Source organism: Amia ocellicauda, chromosome 20 (assembly GCF_036373705.1).
Source record: "Amia ocellicauda isolate fAmiCal2 chromosome 20, fAmiCal2.hap1, whole genome shotgun sequence".
Lineage (NCBI taxonomy): Eukaryota > Metazoa > Chordata > Actinopteri > Amiiformes > Amiidae > Amia > Amia ocellicauda.
The window spans coordinates 21658078-21686053 of record NC_089869.1 but is presented as its reverse complement, the minus strand read 5'-3'; the positions used below and the strand labels follow the sequence as shown (position 1 = coordinate 21686053).

The 27976-nt window shown below is 47.3% G+C and overlaps 2 protein-coding genes across 5 annotated transcripts in view; one reads left to right on the top strand and one right to left on the bottom strand.

Annotated features, from left to right (window-relative positions):
* Positions 1 to 380: 380 nt before the first annotated feature.
* Positions 381 to 16525, bottom strand: btbd16 (BTB (POZ) domain containing 16). Of its 2 annotated transcripts, none has more exons than XM_066693756.1 (18): positions 16092 to 16525; positions 13537 to 13694; positions 13375 to 13435; positions 12901 to 13048; positions 11435 to 11540; positions 11074 to 11162; positions 10297 to 10422; positions 10026 to 10166; positions 9611 to 9725; positions 9273 to 9342; positions 8743 to 8873; positions 8527 to 8646; positions 7699 to 7790; positions 6038 to 6120; positions 5468 to 5542; positions 4854 to 4955; positions 4167 to 4355; positions 381 to 3429 (listed from the first exon to the last, which is right to left on the bottom strand). In XM_066693756.1, the coding sequence occupies exons 2-18, from the start codon at positions 13641 to 13643 to the stop codon at positions 3361 to 3363; spliced, it is 1824 nt and encodes a 607-aa protein (XP_066549853.1). In that variant the 5' UTR covers positions 13644 to 13694; positions 16092 to 16525; the 3' UTR covers positions 381 to 3360. The 2 variants fall into 2 exon arrangements, with proteins under 2 accessions (XP_066549853.1, XP_066549852.1); XM_066693755.1 differs by lacking the exon at positions 16092 to 16525 and adding an exon at positions 14515 to 15676.
* Positions 15723 to 27976, top strand: part of LOC136716197 (wings apart-like protein homolog) — a 32252-nt gene continuing 19998 nt past the window's right edge. Inside the window, exons 1-2 of one of the 3 annotated variants that reach the window (XM_066693754.1) lie at positions 15723 to 15989; positions 18075 to 18633. In XM_066693754.1, coding sequence (XP_066549851.1) covers positions 18129 to 18633 — 505 coding nt within the window. In that variant the 5' untranslated portion in view covers positions 15723 to 15989; positions 18075 to 18128. The remainder of the gene's footprint in view (positions 15990 to 18074; positions 18634 to 27976) is intronic. The other 2 variants (XM_066693753.1, XM_066693752.1) reach the window with 2 other exon arrangements.

Here is a 27976-nt window from a genome sequence, read left to right as displayed (position 1 = left end):
TAAGAGTGTTTTTAATTGGCGGTATGGGTATTTTATCCATTGATATCTATGTGTATAATAATATTGCAGGTCAAACACATGTTATCTTGTGGTTGACAATGTTTATTTGTAAACATGCATTTGAATTGCAATATTATTATAATAAATAGATATCCATATATAAATAATTAGCTATTTTATAGATTGTTTTCTCATGTTTTAATCCACAGGTTACTGTTTCGATCACTTCGGCCCCTTGCTGGAGTGGAGAGCGCTGTGGTGTGGGAGTGCATGGCATTCATTATTGATGCTATGGAGTTAAACGTCAAAGAGGAGAATAAAAAACATGACGGGTGATGGATTTCAATCAATCAATCATTCTTTATTTGATATAGCGCCCTTCCAAAAAGAATTGCCGCAGGCCGCCTTACGGTATCAATCTATACACAAAGTACTAGTCTGTGTTTGTATACACGAAGTACAGTATACCATTTAACAGTTCCCATACTGCTGCAGAGCGTTGTCAATGTGTGAGTGTGTGTGAGTGTGTGTGTGTGTGTGTTTATATACACAACCTTAGAGCAGCACGGACGCAGCCTGGACTACTGCAATAGCAAGAACAAACACTATGAATTAAGGCTGATTTTGCAAAAGTATTCCACTGTGATTTGCTATAGTTTTATATTCTATAGTGCTATAGTTTAGCCCCAAAGATCTCCACATTATTATTGGAGGTAGTAGCAGTAGCAGTGGTATTCATATGGCATATATCTTTGTCCAAGGCAACTTACAACATTTACAAGCAACTAGTATAATTTATTGACAATACTATATTTATAAGACTATACAATACTGCTCTTATAACATTGTAAATATACTGAGCCGTTTTCCAACAGTAGATATTCCTGGAACAATACTGTGCTAATCTGAGCCCTGGATCAGAGAGGCTTAGTCTCACATAACGTCTCCGGTTTGCTTCTTGAACATCCCTCTGAAGTTCTCTGCTCGTCTCTTCTCTCCCCCGTAACACTCTGAGGCGTTTGATCTGATTAAGAAGCAATCAGCCCAGAGAGAGAGCTGTATTGATTGAGGTCCATCGCTGCGCACGTTTGCGATGCCACAAACCCCCCTTCCCTCTCACCGTCTCCTTTTCCTCCGCTGCTACTTTGCTTTCTTGGCTGGGGTTTGCCTCGCTGTAAGATTCTGGCTATTCGAGTGATCAGATTGAAACTGGGAAATACAGAAGCACGGGGGGCTGTGGCACAGGGGGTGGTGTATCATCAGGTTCATCTCCAGGAAAAGTCAGCTGTAATGTAATCTGCACAGAATGGTTTCATTTCGGGGTTTATTTTGCCCCTGAAGGAACAGAACAGGTGGCGGCCTGTGCCAACCACCCTCACATGCCTGTTAGTGTCGTTAGGGTGTGTAAGACCCCAGGCCGCTGTTTGACCCATCATGCACAATTGATCAGACTGTTTTCCTCCATCCACTTCAAGGGAATTTCACAAAACGGTGCTTAATCATTACTGGCATTTCCCCTTGGGCCTGTGTGCCTGTGTCAAAGAGGCTTGGCTTTCTCCCGTCACGCGTGGGGACGGACACACAGCGCATGAGACGAGCCTGTTTCCACAGATCCAGAGAAACTCAGTCAACAACCCTGGTAGAAACCGATACATGTGGTTTAAGTTAATTAACCCAGAGCCGAGACGCACACTGGCTGCTTGGCAGGCCCAGCTGGGAATTCGGCCTTATTTACTTCTGCTCAAACGCAATGGGATGTGCCAACACGGGGCTGCATTCCCAGTTTCCTAAATGGCCGCTTGCCCATGTGAAAATTCAGGGTCCGCAGAGCGACCCGGTTTCCTTTCACTCGAATTAGAAACAATAGCAGAGAAACGTATATAGAATGAGGAGAAACACTTGTGTTGTATGCCATCGTTGTACAGGACGCCGGTGTTGACATAAACACAATGCTCCCTGACCCACTGCACCGAGGGCCGGCCGCCCGGTGTAGCTCCGAGACATCACACTGCTTCAATACAATACTTGTTTCTGATCTACAGTCACAACCGTGGCAGAGCAGCTAGAATAAATAGAAATCTGGGGCAGAAATCTGGTGGCTCAGCACACAGGGCTGAAATGCTGATCGGTCTGGGGGAGATAAAGCTCGTGTCAGATGCTGTACGGGCAAATTTCCTGTTTCTGTGAAGCTCAGGAAACTGCATTGCCTTTCATGCAAATGAGACGCCGGGTGTCTGTCGGAGACTGAGAACAACAAGCCGGCCAAAAAGTAGCAAAACTGGTATTTTAGCAAAAGCTATCTTTCTTCTCCTTTCTGAGAATAGAGGGGGAGGGAATTCACTAACGATGAGTGTGTTATTGGGGGCAAGTCTGTCCCGTATTCTTATTGCCAGTAGTCACACAGTTAGTGAAGCTGGAGAGGCCAAAACTGCCTCCATTTTGTGTGTTTTGACTTCCACAGTATTCCCAGGATTTGTTGTTTTATAGAAGTTGTTGGAGAGATCTCACAATGGCAAAACGGATCTCTTAAAAGTGTACATCATCTGCTTAGACACAGCAGTGACGTATCTGTCGAGACTCTCTGGCACCAAAGTGGAAAGTTAAGACAATGAAAGATAGCAGTTTGCTCAGTCAATTTACAAACCCATTTTCAATGTGGAGTGTTTGATGTTAATGTAGTTGTGTATTGGTAGGTGTGCACGAGCTCAAGTGTCTGTTTTCAGGAGACGAGGCTCATCTCCCCAGCGCTGTGCTATCAGCTGTCTGTGACACATCGCTGCTGGGACTGAGGCAGAGACGCACTGGGAGCGTTGACGCCCCATCCTCCCCGCGGCTCGCCACAGCGCAGAATAAATCTTCTTAGGTTTCCTTTGTGGGATACGGCTGCTTAACTGAAACAGCCATTAGTGACAACACACACAGCGTGGGATCTTGATTAGTCCGGCTGTGAAAGCATGCAGTTTGTTCTCTTATTATTATTATTAGTGTGATTGAGTTCACCGAATCGATTGAAAAGATTAATTAATTTACTGATTTACTTAAAGTTCACATTCAAGTCATTTGGTATGTTAGTTTGGACAGGAAACCACAATGTACAATCCTGCCATTTCTGATGTTCTCGGTGCCCCAGGTGGAGGTCCGAGTGTGACGAGCCGACACCGAGGCGGGCGCGAGCACAGAGGATGCCACAGCGCTGCTCACCACCTCGTTAGTGACTCACGCTCAGGGCTGATTACAGTGCAAACATTTTTATTGTTGGCTGGATTGTCTGTGGCGCGCGGTCACACCCGTCCTCCCCACAGGATCAGCGCGTCTCCCGGGCAGAGGCGGGCGGCGCCGGGGCCCCTGGGCGGGCTTCGCTCAGAACGCAGGGAAGACCAGGGCGAAGGTCACAAACACAGGGAGGCCGAGGCCCTGCACTTTGAACACCTGCAGGGGTTAGAGAGGCACAAGTGTGTGCTATTGTACAGATTCATACAGGGCTGCAGCTCAGGGTTCAATCAGGACAGTCTCTATGCCTTCTTCATCATCTTCATCAGCACCCTCTTCATGTCAGCCTTTGGGAAGTAGCGTCTCCTCAAAAACAGTTCTTCTGTGCATGTGTGTGTGTGTGTGTGTAAGGATGTGTGTCAGTGTGTGAGTGTGTAAATGTGTGTGTGTGTGTGTGTGTGTGTCTTGTCTGTCTGCTCTACAGGGTCCACATTCTCCAGCCCCCCATTAATACACTCTGCAACAATTAACTTCGAGTCAGCGCGACACAGGTCTCAGACACGCTGCCCCCCCGCCGCTCTCTCGGGACGGCGGTCCATTAGCAGAGCGCTCTAATATACTCTGCCAGCATCGGGGAATTTGCAAATGCTGTTAGGCAGCCCAAGAAGAGCCGTAAATAAATAAATATATAAATACAATTCACAGACAATATCATGCAAACCCAATAATGACAATAACAGTAATAATGTCTCTTTGCGCCGCATCACTGATCCGGCTTAATCCGGTTCTGCGCCAGCCCTCGAGGGGAGTGATCTCAGAGAGAGACTGCAGCCCCCCAGAGATGGCACTCTCCGTCTCTGTCCGTCTCTCTCTCTCTGTGTCTCTGTCTGTATCTGTGCATCTGTCTCTCTCCCCCCCCTCTCTCTCTCTCTCTCTCTCTCTGTGTGTGGGCGTACCTGGCTCTTGCAGGACCTCTGGGTGACCCCGAACTCCTTGCTGAGGGGTCCGGTGCAGAACTCCCGCCACTGGCCGCCCACCTGGCCCTGCACGCTGATCTGGTAGCGCACCCCGCGCTCGGCCCGCAGGCTGTAGGGGTGGCTCTCGCAGGCGCGCAGGGACAGGGCCGGGTCGCACTGCCGCAGCCGCTGCAACACAGACGCACCATGGCTCAGTGGGGAGAGAGGAGTGAGAGGAGGTACAACCACGAGGGCCCGGAAGAGAGACACACACTGCAGTCTCTGAGGGTCCAAGGCCTAATGGCTGCCCCTCACTTTTTAATTTGCTTCCCGGTCCCTTTTTCTTGCTTTTGGGGGAGTGTTGTAAGACAGCTTCTTGTGCCTTAAAATCCGATTATAAAGGTGTCACTTCCGGTTAAGAGAGCTGAGGAAACAGGCCTTGTTATAACAGAGGTTTGATCCTCGATTCTCATTGAATTGGACTGAACTACGGCTGTTTAATAAGACTCTGCCATCTGGTGACCAAAAATAAATAGAGCTGGGTACAGGTCTGTCTGCTTGTGCGTGTCTCGAGTGTGTGGTCGAGCTCTGTGTCTGCCAGTGCATTGGTGCATATGTATAACCCTGTGTGTGTTTGTGTGTTGTGCGTGTGTTGCGAGAGCTCTTGTCCACCCGGATCGCAGTCACCTGGATGGAGAAGCCGTGGGTGTCCGTGTCCCCGAGCCGCGCCGCTTTCAGCAGGAAGTAGAAGCCGTAGAGCGAGGCGGTGAGAGCGCGGCACTGAGGGTCCTGCCAGGAAACACAGCATCCTGAGACACGTGCGGCTGGGGGAAACACGCCAAACTCACGCCTCCAAATACATTGAATTTGGGTCTTTTCAATACATGCCCTCCTAGAGTGTTTCATGTCATTTAACTTAAACCTATTGAGCTATTTTTAAATATAAATAAAAGCCCATGGCAGGACTAGTGTGACTGTACAGGGTCTCCGTTTACAAGAGGAGAAAAACAGGAAAGAGGACAGGAAAAACAGCTCTGAAAACTGACAGATAAGATAAAAGACATGTTATAAAAGCTGAATAACACTCAGGAATTTGTATAAAACCCAAAGACCCAGAAGGTCATGATGCATGAGCACAACTTCTACATAAAAGATGACTTCTCTATAAGGAGCTCCTGAGTGTTGCTGAGCCCTGGGGACGGGCCGGGGCAGAGCGAGCGCGAGCGAGAGGGATGCCTTGGGACAGACGCACAGACGGGGAACGAGTCACAGAGAGGCGGATCTCAGCCTCACAGACGTACCCTCTCTATAGTCAGCCCAAACCGCACGGCCTGCTGGGAGAAATCCGTTAAGGGCATATCCCCTCCACTGTGGAGCTGAACCAGAGAGAAGGAGAGAGAGAGAGAGAGAGAGAGAGAGAGAGAGCATTTAGACATAAGTTTCTCTCCAAGTCAGTGAGCGTATATCAACTTTACTTCCATTAATTATTTTTATTGTCTCTCAATTACTTGTTGCTGTTGTTTTTCTAGAATATTCACCTGTATTATTTTCCAACACTCACTCAGACCTGAGCCAGGAAACAAAAGGCCACCGAAAAAAGATTAAAACTTCCACATTTTTCTACCTCTTTTGTAGAGATCATATATATACATACACCACTATATTTATACATGTATCTTCATATGAAACCCGCTATATAAACCTCAGTGTCAGTTCCTCACAGGGGCTCCTGGGATGTTTTACTCTCCTGCAGCTGCTTTCTGAGGAGGGTTGTGTTTGTGGGCTTTGCACCCCCTGGTGGGGTTTCAGCGTAACTGCCCCAGCATCTCCTACAGCCACTCACTGGGGATTGAGTGAGAGCCGATACTCACAGCGTAGTAGTGCCTGGAGAAGAGCAGCAGCAGCGAGGACTGGGGCAAGACGTCGATCTGCTGGATCTCCTCCAGATGCGCCCCTGAAACAGACGGGGCACGGGCCTTACCCTCTCACGCTCAATCGCTCACACACTTACCCTCACATCTGTTACGAACAGTACATGTACTAGGATTTTGTTTTCTAAATGCTTCACTTATTCCTCATCTTCCATCCCTCCAGTTTCAGTCAGTGCTCAATACAGGACAGGGTCACTGGGGTTTCTGAACTCTCAGTGTTAATTTCTGCTGCATCTAACATCCTTCAGAACTATATTTAACTCTAATAATCCGTTTCCCTGGTTCTGCTCCAGTCAGCGCGGACAAGGGCCGCCTCCCGGTGCCCCCCCCTCACAGCTGGACACAGGGAGCAGGTTTCCAGTCACTTCATTTACCGGACAACCTCTTGTTAAGACTTTGTGGCTCCCGGGACGCTCCCTGGGAATACAGAGGCATTGCGGGCCAGGAGTGGATTGTAAACATGTGGCAGGACTGGGGGCTGGGGGCTGGGGGGCTTCCAGAGAGCATTCCTGCCGAACTAATTCGCCTGCGCTCTTCTGGCACACAAACTAATTCTTTACGTCTGTCCGCAGCTGCCTGACAGAACAGACATTGGCAGCTGAGATAGCAGGCGGATGTGTCCTTCTCTCTCTCATCCTCTCCTGGCTGTAACTCATCCCTCAGTTAACTCACTGAGACTGAGAGAAGAGGCATCTGTCTCTAGTTTGGACTGTTCCCGTCCGGCACACTTACGCCCAGCAGAGCAGACACGGCTGCAACACTGTGGAGGGGCATCCGATGGGCACAGTCACAGTCACGGGACCCGGGGTGCCAGCTGCGGCGCCACACAGTGCCTGTCCCAGCGTGCCGCTGCAAGCGCTGCACTAAGTCTCACCACGTGATCAGAAAGAGGGAAAGACCCGCACAGCAGGACTCAACAACGGCTCATTAAATTCCCCGCTAAAATCGCCCGTAATGAAGCGTAGCAGAGCCGGGCACTTCCAACGAGGCCGCGTTCGATTGGCAGATGGGAATAAAAATAGATCCGGTAATCGGGGCACACAAAGCAGAGCCTCCGTCTTCACCAGCCATTCCACTGACTTATATGGAAACGATCTAAAAATAAACCCGGTTACAATCACAGAGGAAAAATGCACTTTTCCTTTCAAACGAGGCCAAGGCATGTTCCTCCTCTCACTGCAAGCTATAAAACCCTGATTATACTGGCATAACTTGGAAGAAGGAAAATAAGAAGCTATATATAATTTTAGCTATAAAAATAGTTTGGATTATGCTATCCAAATAGTTTTAAATACATACATGCATACATATATACATACACACACACATATATACTCATACATCGGTGTAAAAACACTGCATATAGAGATATATCATGTGACAGAGAACAGGACCAGAGAAGCAGTGATTGCTGGGTAGTGTTGTTCGTAAGCGGCTCTCGCTGGCAGTTGGCTACAGCTGCCAGTGAACCGACTGTGTCTGGGACCCAGGTGTGCCTGGCTCTGCTATGTGTGTCTGCTCTCCCGGGGGGGACAGTGTGGAGCTGGGATTGAGATTGTCTGTGGACCCACCGCCCACCCCCGGGCCCGCGCCGAACTCACGCTCCGTGATGCCGTGCAGACGCAGGCACTGGAAGAGAGATGTGAACTTCTGACCCAAATCCTGCGCCAGGAACACACCCGTCCTGGGCAAACTGGGGAGGAGAGGAGGAGAGGAGAGGAGGTTCAGCACACACACCAGCAGTGCAGCGCAGTTTCACTTGTCTCTCTGCTGGTGTCTCAGGTCCTCCCGTCTCGGTGACTAAGCGGTGCTGTCATTTCCCATGAAAATGTCAAAACCGACGCTCTGCGTGACTCAGACCACAGCCGTCCGCTCCCTGCAGACTCCCGTCCCGGCCCCCAGCGTCCCAGCACAACGGGATGAGTAAAGGACCGCTGTCACACACATACACAGGACGTCCTGACGCACACACACACACACACACACACAGGATGTCCCGACACACACACACACAGGGCTGTAGAAAAGTGAAGCCCAAACAAGATGGTGAAAGATGGTTTATCTCTGAGTATTTAACACAGCCATCAACATTACTACAGAGTCTGTGATGCCATTAACTCTTTATTTTCTTGCTTTCATCCAGGAATCTCCAAACCAAATGTACAATAGCTTCTTCAGCAGGGCCGAGAAATGCCAAACAGCAGTTTCTTGTTTCCATTCCAATTTGGTCTTAATTGGTTAATTGGGGTCATTATTAGGATGTGAAGTCAACTCACCTGTTTATTCCAGGTCTAAATCAGTCGCTAATTGAAAGCTACCTATGAAACCTGAAAGGAACGGGTTCCTGGATGATGGGGATTTCCCAGCCCTGTTCTATAGTGCATCAGGGGCCCCCAATGCTGGGGGCCGGAGGTGGGGGCCACAGAGACCTGATGAAGAAGGTGAGGATGGAGCTGTGGGAGGGCAGGACTGGCACGGTGGGGTTGAGCTGCAGGAAGACCCAATACAGCACCGTCCGGAACAGCTGGTACTCATTGGGGGTGAAGAGCCTGCAGGGGGGACACGGCACACAGAGCCACTGGGTTTTTTGAGAGAGAGAGAGAAAGAGAGAGAGAGAGCGGGAGAGGGCTGGGGGCCAGGGGTACCTGGGGGAGCGCAGGGTCTTGTGCAGCAGCTCCCGGGGCAGCTCCCGCAGGCGGACATGGGACTGCAGCTCCGACACCAGGTGCAGCTCCAGCCACCGTTCACAGGCCTGCAGCAGAGTGGCCTCTCGGTACTGGACACAGACACACACACACACACACACACACAGACAGACACACACACGGGGCCCAAAATCAAAAATAAAATACAGAATACAGTCTATCATACTCATATGCAGAACAGAGACTTTTCTGCAGGTCCTTCAGAAAAAAAAAGCACCCACAACAATTTTGTCATAAATTCAGGTGCTTTTTTTCCCTGTTCCTTTTGCAACAGGTTACATTGCTGCACACTGGGGAGGATATTTCAGTGCAACTCTCTGCCATTCTGTTATCACTGTTCCTTTGCGGTTTTCTTTTTTTGTGCGTTCTCAGTCTAGAGGCTCCACCTGCTGGCTGCGCTGTGATACTGCTGCGCTGGATCTGTTCAAGCCCCAGCATCCTCCCTCTCTCTCCCCCTCTGTCTCTCTCACCTTACTGGCCAGGCTGTGGAAGCGGCTCACTGTCGAGGGCCCGATGTGGCTCTCCATCACAGAGAGGCACCTGCAGAAGACACAGACACACAGTAACAGACAGACACTGAAGACACGGGCTTAAGGAGGGACAGAGGGCAGAGCAGAGACGGGACTCTAAGGCTGGAGCCCCCATCCCACTGGCCCTATGGGTCACCTGTGAATGATCGATTTTATAAAGACCTTCAATGAAATCACACCACGGGACCAGGGCTGGAGAAGAGCGGTGCAGACAGAGAGAGAGAGAGGCAGAGGCAGAGGCAGAGAGAGGGATGGTAGTGGAGCAGGTGACCTCTTACCTCTGGTAGAGGGGAGGCAGGTCCAGCAGGGTGGCAGCCGACAGCACCCCCTCCAGCCCCCGCAGCGTCAGCTCCGGCTCTGGGGTGTAGAGACTGCGCAGGGCCACCGACAGGGCTGGGGACACAGACAGATTAACACACACACACACAGACAGGGCTGGGGGACATGGGTCACAGAGCGATCAACACACACACAGACACAGACACACACACACACACACACACAGACAGGGCTGGGGGACATGGGTCACAGAGCGATCAACACACACACAGACAGGGCTGGGGACACGGGGACAAAGAGATCAATACACACAAACACAGACACAGACATTAACACCAACGCACGCACACAAACACCAACACCAACACACACTCCCATGCCCAGGAGACTGGACTGTGTTGGTGTGTTTGTTACCCTCTCTGCTGACGGCGGGGTCCCGCACACACAGCCGCAGGATGAGGGGAGTGGGGGGGGTTTCCTTGTGTCTGTCCTGGAGGAGATGCGCTGTGTCCCCCAGGCTGCCCCCCATGTCTCTGCCACTGGTGCCCTGGCCACCTGCAACACACACACACACACACACACACACACACGTGCGTCAACTTCTCAACACTGCAATGTCATAGACCTCTCTGAAGCTAAACAGTGCAAATCGTCCTAAATGACTGTGGTGGTGACGGACGGGCACCTGTGCGGCTCAGTGTCTCTGCTCTGTGACGCCTGGCTGCGGAGTACAGCTCAGTCAGGGTCCCGGACTGGGAGAGATAAGGACAGTGCAGCTCCCAGTAGCTCCCCAGACACTCCAGCACCGCATCTGTGAAAACAGCCACACGGCAGGCCATCAACAGGGTGTGTGTGAGAGAGAGAGAGAGAGAGAGAGAGAAAGGGGGGGGGAGAGTAGCACACAGAGAGGAGGAGCGATTAAGACAGAGGAAGAAGGAGAACAAGAGAGAAGGACAGAGAGAAAGGGAAGAGGTGCATGAGTTGGAGAGTATAAAAGAGAGGTTGATAGTAGGAGAGTGAGTGAGAACCCTGGAACAGAGGAGACTACGTGGGGACTTGATCCAAGTCTTCAAAATCATGAAAGGCATCGACCACATCAAACCAGAGGAGCTTTTCCAGATCAGCAGGGACACACGCACCCGGGGACACAAATGGAAATTGGGCTTCAAGGCATTCAAGACAGAAAACAGGAGACACTTCTTCACACAGAGAGGCGTCACAATCTGAACAAACTCCCCAGCGATGTGGCTGAACAGACAATTTGGGAACATTCAAAAACAGACTGGATAGGATCCTTGATCACTCAGTTATTAATGGACACCAAATGAGCACGATGGGTCGAATGGACTCCTCTCGATTGGACACTGTCTTATGTTCTTATGAGAGAGAAAGCAAGGAAGAGGGAAAGAGTGAGAGAGAGAGAGAGAGAGAGAGAGAGAGAGAGAGAGAGAGAGAGGCTGACCTGGGCTGGAGGGGTGGGCCACTCTTTGGGACAGCAGGTAGAAGAGGTCTTCGGGGGTGGCCGGCCTGGGGGACCCTGGGAGCCTCACACTGCACAGAGATCAGGGACACACTGAGCACTGAGTGCAGATAACAGCACCCTGAACACAGCACGGGTTACACTACACACACTGCGCACGGGACAGAGGAATACCCTAAAGACAGTGTAGTAAAGCACAGCTGAAGCGTGGTAAAAGCACTGGAAAGCATACAGAGTGCATTTCATGGCACGGCACCAAATGGTAAAACAAAAGGAAACCGATGGCATAAGAGGAGGCGCCCTGGGATATTTGGCTGTCGCCCCTGATCGGCTGTCACGGTACCTGCGTCTGTGTCCCGGGGGAGAGCTGCGGCGCTGTGGGGGGGGGTGGCAGGACGCAGGGGTCCCGCTGCAGACCCCCTCCTCAGACACACCGAACGGAGAGTCAGCTGGAAGACAGACAGACAGTAGGGTAGGGGGCGTGTGGTCGTGGCCAGTGTATGAGAAGCGTGTCTCAGCACGACGGAGAGCTCCCGACACACACAGCGGACCTGGACGCCGCCCAGCACACACACGCGTGACACGCCTACTGTATCAGCCCAGAGGAGGGAAATACAAACGCCTTCTACACAAATAGATAAATAAACACTCTCATTAAATGATTGACCGTAGTTTTACTTTGACTAGTGATTCATTGATGGATTATACAGGTGCAAAAAAAACCTCTCTCTGTCTCTTTTATTCAGCTGACATTGTCCTGGCAATCACTTCCTCTGTTTAGTGTGAGAAACACACTGCGTTTGATGAACAATAAATCACAACAGCACTGCGTGTGCGTGTGGGTTCTTTTTGTGTAGTCACCAGAAGGATACAAAAGTTTGAGATGGCAAAACAAGAGAAATAAAAAAGAAAATGGCAGTCTATGTTTATGGAATTGATAGTAAATGCCAACAAAACAGTCTGAATTGCAACACGTTATACTACTATAACTACATCTGCTACAGCAACAAATACTACTACTCTTATTAACAGCTATTCCAGAGAGTGTGCATCTGTGCTGTGTGTGTGTGTGTGTGTGTGTGTGTGTCCGTGTCCGTCCCCTGGGGGGTCCTTGGCCGCGGTCTCCTGTCAGATTTCCACTGGCTAAGCCGGCCCTGGCACCGGCTCCCTGCTCTTGACGGGCAGGGCTCTTGGCACGGCAGCGCTGGCTCCAGGGAGCGGCACAGCGTGGCACGGGCAGATTTGTGATGGCACCGGTCGCCCTGACTGGCTCCGTGTCTCTCGGCATTGTAGCTTCGCCGTGTGTGTGCGGGAGGAGCTGGCAAGCCCAGAGCCGGACTGCGCTGCCGAGCGGCGTGGGGTCGGCTTTCATTGCCAAATCAGCCGTGCCAAAAAAATAATATATATATATATATATATATATATACACACACATGTAGAGAAACAATATACAGCGAGAGCTTGGTACAAACACAGAGCAACAATTTAACTGATCTTTGAACCACTGTGCACTGTGCAAAGTCATGAGATGTTTATTTAGATATTTTAAATTGTAATTGAAAAGAGCGTGGCTGAGCAAATTAAGGGACCAATTAAGTAAAAGTAGACTTGTGTGATGTTGCATGTTGCTCAGTGTTGTATGCTTTGCTGTGCTGTGTGTGACACTAAAAGTTGATCTTAGTGTGACGCTATACTGTACAGTGCGTTATGCTGAGATGACTAATACTTTTAAGCTGTGGTGTCCATCGTGTGACGCTATTGCTAGGCTGTCTTTCACTCTCACACTGTGCCGCTCCGCGCTCTGCCCACCTGTCCTGATGGCACGGAGGGAGGAGTTCAGGACGGCCCTCACTGCGCGGGAGGCCTGGGCCCGTCCCAGCAGGTCGCCGCCCAGCACGGAGGCCAGCTGCCAGCGGTTGGTGCTGCCTGCCTGCTTCCTCGGACGATTGTGTAGCACCTGAGGACAAAACACGGCAGAGAAGCGGCCCACAGCGTGACCGAGCGCAGACGACACCCGTCCGAAACCTCAGAGCAGTTTCAATATAGTCATGATGAGAAGAAGAATAACTGAAGCATTTTTCATTGTGCCACGGGGTTAATATCATCATGAACAACTGTCCCTTGCGTTTCTGCCTGCGAGGACGGGTCAGCTTTACAAAGATCACAGACTGAGGCGTCTCCCGTCTGCTTGCTGCATTATTCACCTGGTGTGTGTGTGTGTGTGTGTGTGTGTTGAGCGGTCTCTCTAAACACTGCCTTCATGATCAACAACAGAGCTCTTACTTTCACATCCTCCTCAGCAGTACTGTCCTCTAGTGCTTTATATGGAGCCCTCAGCAAAGATCTGCAAACCAGTAGTAGAAGAAGAAAAACTGAATTACTAACCATGCATCAGAACATGCATTAGCCTCAAAGTTATGTTTAGCACTAACTCTTCTTACTCACACTGTATAGTTTGACGTCACGTTTCTCGGAGGGAGGCTGGGCATGAAGGCGCTGTGGGCCAGCCTGGGGCCCCCGTCCCCGGCACAGCCCTGCCGCATGGTGCGCATTAGGAGCTGGGCTTGTGTGGACGGAGCTGAGCCGTCTCTCCTCCTGGGACTCTGAAGAATAGAAGACAATAAATCTCTCCGCAGCTGTCCTGTCCTGGACAATCATTGGATGGGCGGCCCGGCAGGTTGCAGGAGGCGAATTGGTAGCCTTGACATTAGGGAGGACGGGTGCATGACGCTGCCGTATGGTGTCGTATTGTGTCTTATTGTTCTTGCACCAGGATCCCTCCTGCCCCCCGCGGACTCGCAGCGCTGGGTTTCGTGGAGACGCGACGCGGTGGCCCCGGAGAGCCGCCGGACCGGTCTGCCCAGGTGGTGAGGGCACTGGACTGGGCATCGGTCCCTCCGCGGCGGGGGTAGGCGCAGACACACACACATTATATATATATATATATACATACATACATACATATAGCACGCTAATCATCCGATATGCATATGTACAGAAAGCATGACTCATTTAATCTGTAGCTAATTAAAAGTCAGTTGAGTTTAACATCGGGGCAATTCTCAATATGACTAATTAGACTTAATGAGTTGCTGTGCAGCGGTGCTCTTTGCTCTGGGTTGTTTTTGAAAGCAAACATATAAAAGACAACACATTGTAATGATCGGCTCGTGTACCTGCGGAGATAGGCCATGTGCTTTGTGACACGTTTTAAATGATTGTCAATCAGTGTTTTACACTCTCTCTGACACACACACACAACGGCAATGACTACGGTTATCCGTTAATTACATTTACAAAAATAGACCAATTTTAAGCAACTATTGTGTAAACAAACAGAAACAAACAAACAAATATATAAGTGTAATAAGGATATAGCCTAAAACGATTTAACACAACATTTTTAACTATTCAAAACCTCACCGCAAGAGGGCAGAGAATACAACTGTATTGTGATCAAGCGCACTGGTCAAATGCACCGGACAAAAGCTGCGGACGATCCGCTGGTCAGCACCTCGCCTCTGGACTAACTGAGCGCCTCTGATCGCCAATGGCAGTGGTTCTCACAAGGGGCCCCTATCCTGCTGGTTTTTGTTCCAGCCGAGCTCTCAATTACTTCACTGAACCCTTAATTTAAGTAATTTGATTACATTTGACTCTTTAAATTGTGTACCTGATTAAACCCCTACTGTTAAAAATAATTAAAATACCTAATAATTTAGGAAATAATACATAAAAATAAAATAAAAATAATTAAAATACTTAATAATTTAGGAAATAATTCGTTCAATTAAGGGTACAATTGAGAGCCAATTAAATAATTAGTCAAGGGCCAATATTTCTCATCAGTGCTCCCGATCAGAAGTCTGCTCTGATCAGAGTTTAGATCAATGCATCCCTGCAGCTGCTGGTCTGGGCAGTGGAAACTGTCCTGCTGACTGATGCGGGTTTTAATGAATATGCCTTTAACATGGGAATCAGACAAATAAGGAGAATACCCACAGTGTCTTAGGGGACAGACAATTGTCAAACATACACACACATGTATACAACTTGTGTGGCTATGAAGCCAACATTTTGGCGTTCCCCCCTCGAATGTACTTAAAAAGCAAAAACACAATTATGATTACAAATAATCTGAATATATACAGTATATGAATAGTGAAAAAAAGTCCGGTTACCGCATACATATGACCTGACCTAATTTATGTTATTTGTAAAAGATCTGAAGGGAATCATAAGCAATAGAAAGTCTGAGACAGAAGACAAATAACTAGGTTTCAATAATAAAACATGTGCTGGTTTACGTGAAACACTGCACTGTGGCATGAAAACACAACACATTACACAATCTTATGGGTTACTTCCCCCACGAACTACAGATCCCACAATGCCCCTCGGTGTGCGTAGTCACGTCACCTTCCAGACGTTTCTCCCGCCCACTCTGACGCCCCCCTCCCTCCTACATTTTCAATCCGAAACCGTTTCCTTCCGATTTCGGCCAATCAGAAACGATGTTACTGTCATCCCGAGAGGCGGTTTGAGCGCCACCGGTCAGCACCGCGCTTCCTGATTGGCCGGGAGGCTGCTTGCGGCGAGGTGACGGTTGTGTTGGCAGCGAAGGAAAGAGGGAGGGGGGAACCCGAATGGCAGTCAGCGGCGCAGCCGAAAAGAGTCGGTCGAGTTTGAAATAAATAAATAAAAATAACAACAATAGAACTTGCAAAACAAACTTGACTCGCCCCCGGTGACACCAGGCCTGCTCTGCCACCCGAAGGGACGGCCGCCGGCGCCGTGGTGAGTAGTTGGCAGCTTGTTTATAGTGTACGAGCGGCCCAGGGAGCAGGAGGCCCAGTCGGGTGCGATCGGAGAAGCGGCCGCCTCGGAGTGTGAGTGAGGTGAGTGGCCGGCCCAGAGGCTTCCAATCACGGCCTAGGCGAGCTCGGAGGGAACGCAGCAGAGGCTTCTTAGATCTAACAAGGCAGCCAGCGAGTATTTACCAAGCGATCTCCGTCCTTATCGGCAGGGCACCCGAGCTGGGGGCAGGCGGGCGGGCGGGCATCCTGGTGAGCCCCAGCCTCTCCGTGCGGGACTGACGGGTGTAAATAACGGTGTCGAGATAAGCAGCTGTCAGGCCTGCCAGCCGTCCGGCCGCGATCTGGCCTTTGTCGTGTTCTCAATCCAGCCTCCAGCGGGTCGCTTTCTGCCGGTGTGCTCCGCCGATCAGCCCGCACACATTAAACCGTGAACAATGCGGGCAAGGCCAGCAGATAGGAGCCGAGCACCGCGGCGCTGGCCGGCGGTCCTTTCTCTGGCTGCTGGGGGAGACGGAGGCGGACGGCCAGGCTCGGCGGACGGGTCACAGTGCCTCATTGCTGAGCTGTATTATGTGGGAGAATCGAGTGTGTGATTTAGCTGAAACTACACACACGCTTACGTCGCTGGTATAGGCTGGGCTGGAGGTGGGTCGGGGGGTGTTCACGAGTGCCCCCTCCCTGCCCGTATCGACACCAGTTTGCTCTGTAAATAGCCCCCGAGAGGAGCCAGCGCACCATGCCTGGGGTAATAACATAATGGGGGTTACAGTGCAGTAGTGGCCGGGTTTGCGGAGCCGCTCGCCGTGCTGACGCAATGCCCAGTTTTCAGTCGCATCGGTGACATCGATGCCCAGAGCCGCTGGATTCATCGATCAGCGCTGCCAATGCGCGCAGCGCTCCGGTGTTTGCGGTTTGTTTTGGCAATAACGTTATTGTTTATTGCATAAGCAGTTGTAGGTTAAACGATTTACGTCATATCAAAACAATGGTTTGTTTCCTTTGAGAACAAAACTGTTTTTTTTCGTGATGCACCAAATACATCCGTCATGTCCAGTAGCTACAAGGCTGAAATGCTCAATATTTTTACTCCTTGACAGTTCATAACAATGAGCTGAGGCCGACGCATGCGCTGTGCTCGGAACAGATTGTCTTGCCAGTTGCAGCTGAGTAAGTAGTGTGACACAGGGTGACTTAATATCATATGATTTCACCGTCAAACGTGCCCGTGCCAGTTATGTCTTCAAGAAACTCATTTGTGAAGATTGATCGATTAAGTAGTTGGCTATAGTGTGAGTTGCCGATTGTCTTCGTAAAGTTTTTTCGTGAAGCCAGCTTCATTTGCATGCTCTTCTCCTCCGTGCATCCGGGCTCTCCGTGAATCCCACCAGTTTTAACGGAGTTACATTTGTATTTGGACTGAAATCAGTTATATCCTATCACCCATCTCTGTTGTGTGCAGTGACTGATACTCCTCTGTCTTGTGACACTAATAGCGTTGCCCCAATTTAAGGGCTCTCTAAAGTGGAGTTATGTAAGTTCAAAGGGTATATACCACAGCATGTAGCACTGTACTGTACTGTAATGGTGAACATGATCTCTGAAGGGAAATCTGGGGGCAGTTTCATTTGTGTAAACATTTCAATAAGGAGAAGCATTTGTCACAAGAGAGGTCAGTTGCTTGACACACCTTTGCAATTCGGCTGCATCTGAGCCACTCAAACTACCAGGGAAGGTTAATTTGAATTAACCCAGATACACTATTTAAATGTTTTCTCTTCGTGAATGTCAGCAGAGATTACTTTGTGTGACTTTGAACACTCTCCTATGAGAGCAGTAGTGATGCATCCATGCTTTTCTGGGTTAAGTGATGTCACCCCAAAAGCAGTAAGGTCTTCTGGGATTGTTCCAGTGCCTGTCTATTTGAATGGCAGGTCTGCTACATCCAATTACTAATCTAATTTTGCACATGAGAAGTAGGTGATCACGATGGATTCATGATAGTCAATTACATCTAAGTATTTATATATTAAGTGTTTTTTTTTTTTTAGGTAAACTTTTATATATATATAAAAAATGTAATCTATAGTGAACTGTGATTAACTTCTCTTTGTGCTGGGAGATTGTGTATAATCTGATGTACACTTTATTTTTTTTGCATTGTTACAGTGTCTGTCTCTGCCTTTCCCCTCCGCTTACAGAGACTATGAACCAGACGCCACAATGACATCAAGATTTGGTAAAACCTACAGTCGGAAGGGAGGGAATGGGAACTCGAAGTTCGACGAGGTCCTGTCCAACAAGAGGGCGACGCTCAGCACCAAATGGGGGGAGACCACCTTCAAGGCACAGCTGGGATCCAAGCGGCCGAACCTCAAGCCCGAGGTGACCGAGCCTCCCAAGAGGCCCAGGCACACGGAGGATGTCAGCTCCGAGGACCCCTTCGGCTTCGACAGCGACGACGACTCCAAGCCCGTCACCTCCCGCAGCGTCCCACAGAGCAAGGTGGCCCCGCCCAAGCCGCAGCCCCCGCCGGCGGCCTCTCCCTCGCCAGAGAAGATGGGCTCGGCGCTGGAGGCCAACAGCTGGGTCAGCCAGCCCGTCAGCGTGGAGGCCGTGGCCCCCAGCCGGACCCCCGCGGCCTTCGACAGTGAACTGAGGGACCGGAGCGCGCACTGGGTACCGGACGATGGCAACAGCAGGGTCTTCGGCAACAGCACCACTGCAGGTAAGAGTTTGGCCTGGCTACGCTGCTGTGTGGGGGGGGATGCTGTGCTGCTGTGTGGATGCCTCGATAGCCTCCCGTGAGAGACGGGCAGAGGGTTGAACGTAATCTAGGTTGCCTTTAATAGAAATAGTCCAAAGTGCACAAACTGTTTGATTCCCTCCCTAAATGAAAGCAGCAGAAAATGATGAAAACCCGTGCAGGTCCAGCGTCATTCTCCTTAATCAACACCTTTGATTCCTCCAGCTTTTCTAATGCACTAGTCCGTATGAAAGAGCTTAAAAAATGAGGTTTCTGCACATGGGCAATAAATCACGGGAGAGAAGTGCCTGGCCTCGGAGCTCAGGACCGTGCGTGTCTGATGTCATTCATCTCTTAGCTGTGTGGCTAATAAATGCACAACGAAACTGGCACCGAGACCTGCTCTATGGGACGAGACTTAAATTGAGTCTTGAAAATGTATTAAAAGCTTTATTTTTGTTGGCAGTAAACCCATTTTCAAGTGTATAGTTGTGACAGCTCGTAAGTGCGGCGGGCCGTGGCTGCACGCTCGTTAGAAGCCTCGGTAAGTTCATCAGCGTATCTGGGAGCTCCATTAGAGGTCACAAGCTCGAGGTACTTAAACGGCGCCTGGGGCAACTCGTACTCACGGCGAGCAGACACCTGGGATGCGCTGATCATCGCCTGTGTTAACTCTTGTTTAACCGAGGGGAAAATCACATCAGGATGAGTGTCTCTTAAGAGCATTTAACTCTCGGACCAGACCCTGACAGATGACAATGCAGGATCACATCAAGTATACGAGAGTGAATGTGTTATTTGAGAGTCCTGTCCCAGTCCTGCTAGCCCTCATCTCCATCAGCACAGAGTGTGGTTTGTCATAGTCAGTGTCCCACATGTCTTTGTCCCTCTTGGACATGTCCTGGCCCTCCACCTGAATGTAGCCATCCATGTTAGTCTGTACTTGGCTTTGGTCCATAGCGACATGGGAGACAGGGAGGGAGAGAGAGGGAGAGGGGGAGAGAGAGAGAGAGAGAGAAGTTTACTAATATCAGTGCATCAGGTTTGGAATACCGCTCATCCATCATTACAGCACATTACTCTTCCCACAGAGGCAGTCTTGTCCCTTTAGCACACACACACAATACAATGTAATCAGCCATAGCATGGTTATAGCGCCTCTTCTGTTTGGTTTTTATAAACTGGTAGGTTTTGTACAAGCAGGAATTCTTCTCTCTGCTTAGGATGTCACACTTGTGTGTCCCCTCCTCACAGCATGATGGGTCCGAGTCCCCTGGCTCTCTCGGTTCTTGTTCCAGCAGCTCTCGGTTCCTTCAGCCAGTCATTAGCTGAAGTGTTTGAACTGTTGAGCAGCTGACAATTAAGGGGGACCGATTTTAAGCAATTCTAGTTCCGTAAAGCGTCCAATGTACTATTTTTGAGCTCAGCTGGAACGACTAAAAAGGGCAGGAGAACTTCAACTCAGAGAGGGACTATGTGCTTCGGCACGATGCTCCTGACACGGGGCTCAGTCTTGTTTAGCTCCAGTCTGTGGATTTCTGTACTTGTTGACCACTTCAGGTTTCCAGCGGATGGGTCTGGATGTGAATGTTTGTTCATCTCATCAAAGCATCTCAAAGTGTATGGGATTTCTGAGCCAGCATACGAAACTGTAATCAAAGAGTCTTCCGTGAAGCAGTCGGCTCTTCTCTGGCACCTGCAGAGAAATTAGAAAGTCAGCCTGATTTATTTATTTATATTTGTTTCTAAAAGCCTTAAGGATGACTGCAGGCTCGTTCCTTCTAGTTTTATCACTCTGTTGGCCCTGTTTTGTTTGAAAAGGCAGTAAAGAAATTCTACCTGCATGACAGCAGTTAAGAGAAACTCCACATCACTGGTGTTTTCATTGTTTAACTAGTATCTTCACAAGCCTAGTCAATTATTGAGCAGTCAAGCTGCAGGCCTGATACTGAGGCTACAGGCCACGGGTTTTATAGTGACAGAGCTGGCAACGAGACTGACCTTTGAGTTCTCGGGCATGAATCAGATTTTCATTGCTAAAGAGGACTAATTAAGTTAAACAATTAGTCTTCTCTTAATCAGAATTAAAATCTAAATTAGAGCTTTTTCTTCCCACCGTTGTAAAGGGAAAAAGTGAGGTTTCACTATACTGCCTTCTTACCTTTGGAAAGTGCGGTTTGTGCTGGTAATCCAATATCTCCCTGTTGATTTTATTCTCGAAATAGCTGTTTTAAGGTTAGTGATTAAATTAGTAACTTTTTTTCCCAGGTGAGGGGACACTAAGACTCCCACGTCTTCCTCAAGAGTTGTGTTAAGATAATTATAGTGTTTCTACTCAGTTAACTGAACTGAAGGGTGTGTAGACTTGTACAGGTCTAGTACAAATTGTTGTGATGGCTGGGGTTAGGATTGTGACTGCTGTCAGGGCTGAAAACAGAAAGGTAATACATGGCTTTAGTAAAATGCTGTATCGGTTTTAAGTTCGAAGGTAATTCAGTGCAGAATCACAGTTCAGAATGAAAATGAAAATTTTACACACATTAAGTGTTAACATTTTTTTTTTAAATATTCGAATTAAGCAGTTTAAAGAGCAGACCATGTGATAAATTAAGTTAACCACTGTTTACATTGCGAATTCCACAATTTGCACAACAGTATATATGCTGTTTTCTTAGAATAATTAAATTTCAAGCTGAAATTTGCCCCCATTTATTCAATTGATGATTTACTTCCATTGCAGTTGAATAAGAGTTTGACTAGATTTAGTATTTCTGTGTGGCGTTTGAACTGCCATGCCTCTCTCTGCTGGAACGTCACTTAATTCTGAGGATCCTTCTGCTTGTTTGTTTTTGGCAATGCTGACAGTGGATTGGCCCTTTGGTTTATTTTGCAGTACTGCAGTGTAGCACAGTAAACTGAGTCATTGCTCTGTCTACCTGTTAACCTAATGCCATGACACTTTCACTCCATATATTAGTCAAAGCCCTCGTGCCTCTGAAGATTGTTACCCTAATCCTTCAAGGCATTGTTTGTTTGAGGAAAATGTGTTTTGCGATGGGATGCACTTGCCAGACTTTTTTTGTGATTTTGGTTAAAAAAAAAAAAAAAAAAAGGTTTTCTGTAAAAGATTTAGTACTCTAGAGCATAAAAACTAAAGATTAAACATTTTGGATTTTTTTTTACTGTTAACTGAGAATGCATGTTTTAAGAAGAGAAAATGTATTCATTATTCAGTATGTTTGCTTTCTCAGAAGGATAGTACAAAAGTACATTTCCTTTAATGGGCTGTGAGACCAAAGAGGTTAATGTCGGCAAATGCATAACTAACTCTGTAGGCTCGTTTCACACAACGCTGAAGTATACTCTCACTTCAGGAGATGGGGTTTAAAAATGCACACAAACATCCCCCTGTCCGGCATTTCTGCTGTTCTTGACAGGCTTTTTAATGATTTCTACCTGAGCACGATTATACAATCTTAACTATTTAATTCAGACCATTTTTATGAGTTTTGTAGTAGTGCCTCTATTGTGATGCCTGTTTTTTACCATTTCTCATTATGGGTAGATTGTTACTTTTTATCTTTGTGTATAGTGTAGGGGGATGTTTTTGTATTGTTTTTGTTAAAGCAGGTTAAAGCAGCACTGTGGTTAGGGCTCTGGACTCATAACTGGAAGGTGGTACTCCCCAAGGTACTTCACTTCGATTGCTCCAGTAAAATGCCCAGCTGTATAAATGGGTACAAATGTAAGTCGCCCTGGATAAGAGCGTCTGCTAAATGACAAATAATGTAATGTAATGTAATGAAACATTAGCCAAAACAGTACATTTCTGTCCCAGTGAATGGGTTAATGTGTGACAGGGATATTACACAAGTGTCAGAGGGGGCCGTGCTCTGTAATGTCTTTCTCATTGGTGTTCATGCTCAGATGTAAAGTGAAGCAGCGGTGGAGAAGTGGTTTCACATAGGATAGGATGCACCTGTAGGTTTATGGCACAGGAAAGAACCCGCACGTGTAGGTGTTTAGACCGACTTCTATTGTTGTTGTATCAGACTTCGTGGTGCTGCGGATTGTGCAGAACCTCCAGCACAATACTTGCCTAATAGTGTCGAAGCCAGTATTTGTAATACTGTTAAATCTTTCAGTAATAGGACAATGAGCAGAAGTCACTAAACTCTTCACCCCCCACAGCGTGTCCAGAACAGCAATATGATCAAGTGCAAATGCATGAAATACAAATCGTTATACGGTACTGTGTTAAGGCAGGGGTCGGTACGTTGTGTTTGCTGGACAGTGTGTGCCTCCAGGAAGCTGGCCCTGAGGCAGCAGTGCTAGGAATGTAAAAACCTCTGCTTATTAAACCTCGAGTCGGGGAAACCACCCAGGGCGCCGCAGTACTCCTAACTCCCCTCCCCATGTCATATCTGCCTTCTGTAATAGATAAGGACTAGCAGTTTAAGGTACATCCTCAAGGTTAAGACTTCATTCTCATTTGGAAATGAGGGAAATGGGAGGCGCCAGTCCTGGGAGAGAGTTAAATCCATAATCTGGACCAAGTTTGTATTTCAAGGCAAAGCAAAGCGAAACCAGCATTGTTTTCTTCCTCTGCTGCCTTTCCCCTCCTGCTGGGACAGCGGTTTTGGGACAGCTGCAGGCTCTCTGGCCTTTACTGCTGCCTTCTGACCAGCAGAAGGCTGTCCGTGGGGAGTGAGTGGACCACAAGTGGCACAGCTGGTGGGTCCGAGATTGAGAGGTCGAGGTGAATTCAAACGAACAAACCAAATGCTAAAATAATGTGGCTTTTTAAAGAGTTTAGATTGTGCCTCAGTACTGTTCACAAAGGAGTGCAACTTCAGATAAAATAGTTTTTGTTCAGTTGCATATTATTTGTTTTTGGGAAGAGTTACCCACAAGTGAGTGCATTTTATTCAGTCACTTGAGATTGTAACAAAATGACAAGTTTAACATTTCTACATACAAATATGCTAAGTTCGAACTGTGACCTCATCTTTATTTTTATCCTCTGGTCATAGTTGCTTAGGACTTCTTTTTCTGTAAATAGATTTTTGTCATTCTGTCAAGGATCTGAATCGATACGAACCCCTCAGAGGGGAATTAATTTGGATGATATCACAGTCACACAGACCATGCCTGTCTATAGCGCCGAACAGTGTCACAGGTGTTGCACCGGGGCTGAGTCTCAATCCGAGGCTGCCGATGCCGAGTGCCGCCTCTCAATATTTGTCTCCTTGACAGACTTCCCTGTGTAGTCCTAATAAAGTGCTGTCTTGTAGCACTACCAACTGATAGAGATTTATAGAAGCCAAGGGGCCTATTTATTAGAAAATTAAGTTTGCAAGATAATCAAGAGAACAAGTGCTTTTTCTTTTTCCCTCTGTTAAGTACAGTGCGCAATGCAGTGTTAAATTACATCCATCATTTTGCTGGGTAGGCCTGCATCATCGCACCAGAGCGTTAAAAGCCATGACATTTGTTTTGGAGGTTATTTATGAGATAATAAGTAACCTTATCATTGATTATCCAGCCATGAGAGCCTCGCATGGGAATGGGGGGATGACAGTATTGCTGTAATATTTCAGTTTAGGTTGATTAGGCCAAATGCTTGTTGTTCTGTGACCTGTGAACAAGGCAGGGATTTTGTGTGTGTGTGTAATAAAATATTAAAGAATTTTGTGTTAGGATTTATCTGTTCCAATCAGAAAACATGTAGGTCTTTTCAAATTAAATCTCAGGTTGCCTTTCAATCATTTGGCAGTGAGTGGAGCACAAATCACATAAATATAGGGGATTTAGGGTTTTCTCAGCACTAATGCTTTGAACAGCTCAGAATTAATGCATTGGGGAAAAACAAACAACAAAAATAATAATTGAACGTAGCTGTTTGGTAATACATTGAGTGCACTTTTAGGTCTGTTTCTCTTTGGGTGCTGTAAGCGTTATTGTTAATTGGAGAGTGTTGTGATCCGATCCTACGGTGTCTGAAACGAAGCCAGATCTCGTCCCTGTGCCGCGGCTCCTGGCCACGGTGATAAAGCACACTCCTGTTCCCTTCTGTGCGCTTCTTCATTCAAAGCAAGTAGTGCTGCTGCTGAGGGATGGCTGAGTCCATCTGCACTTCATTTGGCAAACAAATCAGTCTGTGTTCAGACCTTGCGCTAAATGATGGTGCCGGTGTGACTTGGGAAGTTGTTCACGGGAAACCACACTTCTCATGACTTCATAAGAACATAACGTTTCCAAAACGAGAGGAGGCCATCGAATCCATTGTGCTTGGTTGGTGTCCATTTAATAAATTAGTGATCCAAGGAACTGACTTTGGCAACTCCTAAACATTTCATCAACCTGAAGTATCATCCCCTCTTACAGGTACCTGATCTCAAAACAACCATCCCTCGCCTAAAACTATTCAGGTTCTGTAGACATTATTCAATAGAGAAGGTAAGACCTCATGGGTGAGACGAATTAAGGAATTACAGTCAGTGGATAACATACTTCACAAAGTGATGCATATTTAACAAAACTAAACACTTAATGTCTGTTCAGCTTTTTCTCATGATTTATTTGTGCATTTAAATTTGTGCACAATTAAATGTGCATTTTGATTGAGAGCAGCTTTGGGCTTCGTTTGGTGAAATTAAAGCCCAGAGCTGCTCTCAATCAAAAAGCAAATTTCACTCGAAAACTGAGGAGCAATAGTCTGGCTGCTTGTATTGCTGGGAAACCCACACAGAAGCTCTTCCTTTGGTGGGTTGTCTCGAGCGGCTCCTGGTAAACCCAATCTGAATAATCAAGTAATGATTCCGTGTGGCATCTAGTGATGACCTCATCCTAAAGAGATTAAACTTGTGTCTTCAGTGTCCGGAGGAATTCCTCCCAGGGTATCTGTTGCTGGCTCTGCGTGTTTTATTTGCCTCTTCCCCAGTGTGTTTACACTGAAGAGGGCATCAGGAAGTTGGAAAGACTCGGAGATTGAACTTGTACTTTGGCTGAAATGATGATTACATTATCAGGCTCCGAGAATCGCAGGGAATTATGTGCTACACGGGATTATCGGAGCCAGAGGACTACACTGAGGGGTTTAATCTGTGTACAGTTCTAATTTACTTCTTTGTCAGATGTGAAGTGATTGTTTAAAATATGAGTCAGGAAAAAGCTGTGAAATAAATCAGAGCTGAATTGAATTCCTTTAAAAATCAAGTGTCCTAAAGGAAATCCCCTTTAACTAATTATAATTTATTATAATTTTTCTTTCTCTGGCATTGTGGTGGATACTTTTCATTAGAGAATTAACTCACAGTACAGCATTTAATTATAGTTTTAAGCTCCGTCTGTTCAGAATAATATTCCTGTCAAATGGAGTTGGGGAGTGGTAAAATCTTTGGTGTGTTTGTAATTGGCCAGGCTGATATCTGTGTTTTTTGTGTCCTGGGTGTGTGAAAAAGTGGGAGGGTTGGGGGTGAAAAAGAGAATATCTTCAGTTAATCTTGTTTGAAATTTTCTAAAGCTGCCAAACTGGAATTGCGTATTTCCAGTATGTTCAGCCTTTTGGCTAGGCCTACTTGAGAGTAAATTCGAGGGAAAGACCATGTTGCATGTTGAATAGAGAGCAGACTCATGGTCTTGCAGACTTGATTAGCATGCAAGTCATTTCGAGTGCATGGATCACCTACCTGGAGCTAGTGCTGTTGAACGTGGCTTGCAGCTATTGTAATCTTTGCCGTGAGAATCGCACTGGTGTGAAGCCGTGCTGTCGGTACTTGCCCAGTAGGGCTGTGTCTGAAGATTCGAGGGTTTAGCTCTCCAGTTCACTAGTGCTTTAGCACTGTCTGCTTCAGTTGCTCTGAATCTTTAAAGTTTCCTCCAGGCATTCGCACAACATCAGATTGGTTTATCTTCTTGTTACAAACCCGGTGCCGAAGTTTCATTTCTGAATTGCATAGTCCCTTGCGTAAAAGTTTGTCTTTTTATTTTGTTTAATACTTATCACTTAGTGAAGTGTGTTATCCACTGGCAGAAATTACTTAATTCGTCTCACCCATGAGGTCTTTCCTTCTCTATTGAAGTATAAGTAGCATCTAATGTGTGGACTTTAACATGCTTATTTAAAATTATATTGAAGCAGAACTGGTTAATCTGAAGTGTTTTTGAATTTCAAATATATTTGACATACTTTTCATGGATTACCTGTCTAGTATTACTATGAAATCACAAGGACATGGCCAATTTATTTTGAAAGGTAGTGCTATCTGAACCTCCTAAGCTTCTCTGTTAATGTCTACAGAACCTGTGAAGGTCGACATCCGCCCTCTATTGCAGCCTTAAGGTCCAAAGATCAGAGTGTACCAAGTCTGGATTCCTGATAAACACTTTGTAAACCCCTGGAGAAATGTCTGGCTCAATGGCTGACCAGTTTCCTGTGCTACGCTATCCTTGCAGAGATGTGGGAGAATAGATTTCTGAGCTATTTCTGAGCTTCATTATCATTCATGTGTAGGACAACAAAGCATTACGTTCATAACGGCATTACTCTCAGTGACAAGAGGAAAGGTTTAAATTCACATGGGAAGTGTTGTTCTATGGTGCTTAAAACACTTGGTTCCTCTTGTTAATTTAGAAGAGCTTATTTTATGTCTTTCCTTTTATTCAGATTGGTTTACACCAGAACCTAGCCAACTTATAATAAATTGATTGAATACATTTACTTGAATTTTGAAATTGAATTTTGTACAGTATGTTCTTGTGTAGTTTTCATGGGTCTTGTCTAGGTGCAGGTATTTGAGGTTGTACTTCAATACAGTGAGTTGTGAAGTGCCACAGTCTTTCTTTGGGGGCTGGAGGTGTTGGGCAAGATGGGTCAGTTGGCACCTGATATGTTAATACTGAAGGAATTGCAAAGCTATGATTCATATGGTCAGACTTAAGTTGCCTTTTTCATGTGTTAATGTATATCAGTTATAGTGACTTGTCCTGCTTTGTAAAATGCATAATGTCTGACAGGATAATAACCAAGTGCACCAAAGGACTTTTTGGAAATTGTGTTTTTTAGGCTAGTATGATTCTTGCATTATCTTGCTCAATGGTGCAGTTTGGTCCCTGGGGAGAGAACTCTGAAAAACAAATTCCCGGTGTATCTGGCAGGACAAACTTCCACACCTTCTCTGATAATGCGTTACAGGCTGCAGGTTCGAACTGCTTCAAGGGTGGTGCTGAAAAAACGCATTCAACTGACAGTTGTGTTGAATTGCAGTCTGAGTGATCATGCATCATTAACATGCCTCTTGTTGGGCCTGTAATTGAAATGTAT

Excerpts from the sequence above, each read along its gene's own strand:
- btbd16 (XM_066693756.1), bottom strand. The coding sequence starts at position 13,643 with ATGCGCACCATGCGGCAGGGCTGTGCCGGGGACGGGGGCCCCAGGCTG. Across the intron at positions 11,541-12,900 it reads CCTCCGTGCCATCAGGACAG|CTGACTCTCCGTTCGGTGTG; the intron begins GTGGGCAGAGCG and ends TCTGTCTTCCAG. Across the intron at positions 10,167-10,296 it reads AGAGACACTGAGCCGCACAG|GTGGCCAGGGCACCAGTGGC; the intron begins GTGCCCGTCCGT and ends TGTGTGTTGCAG.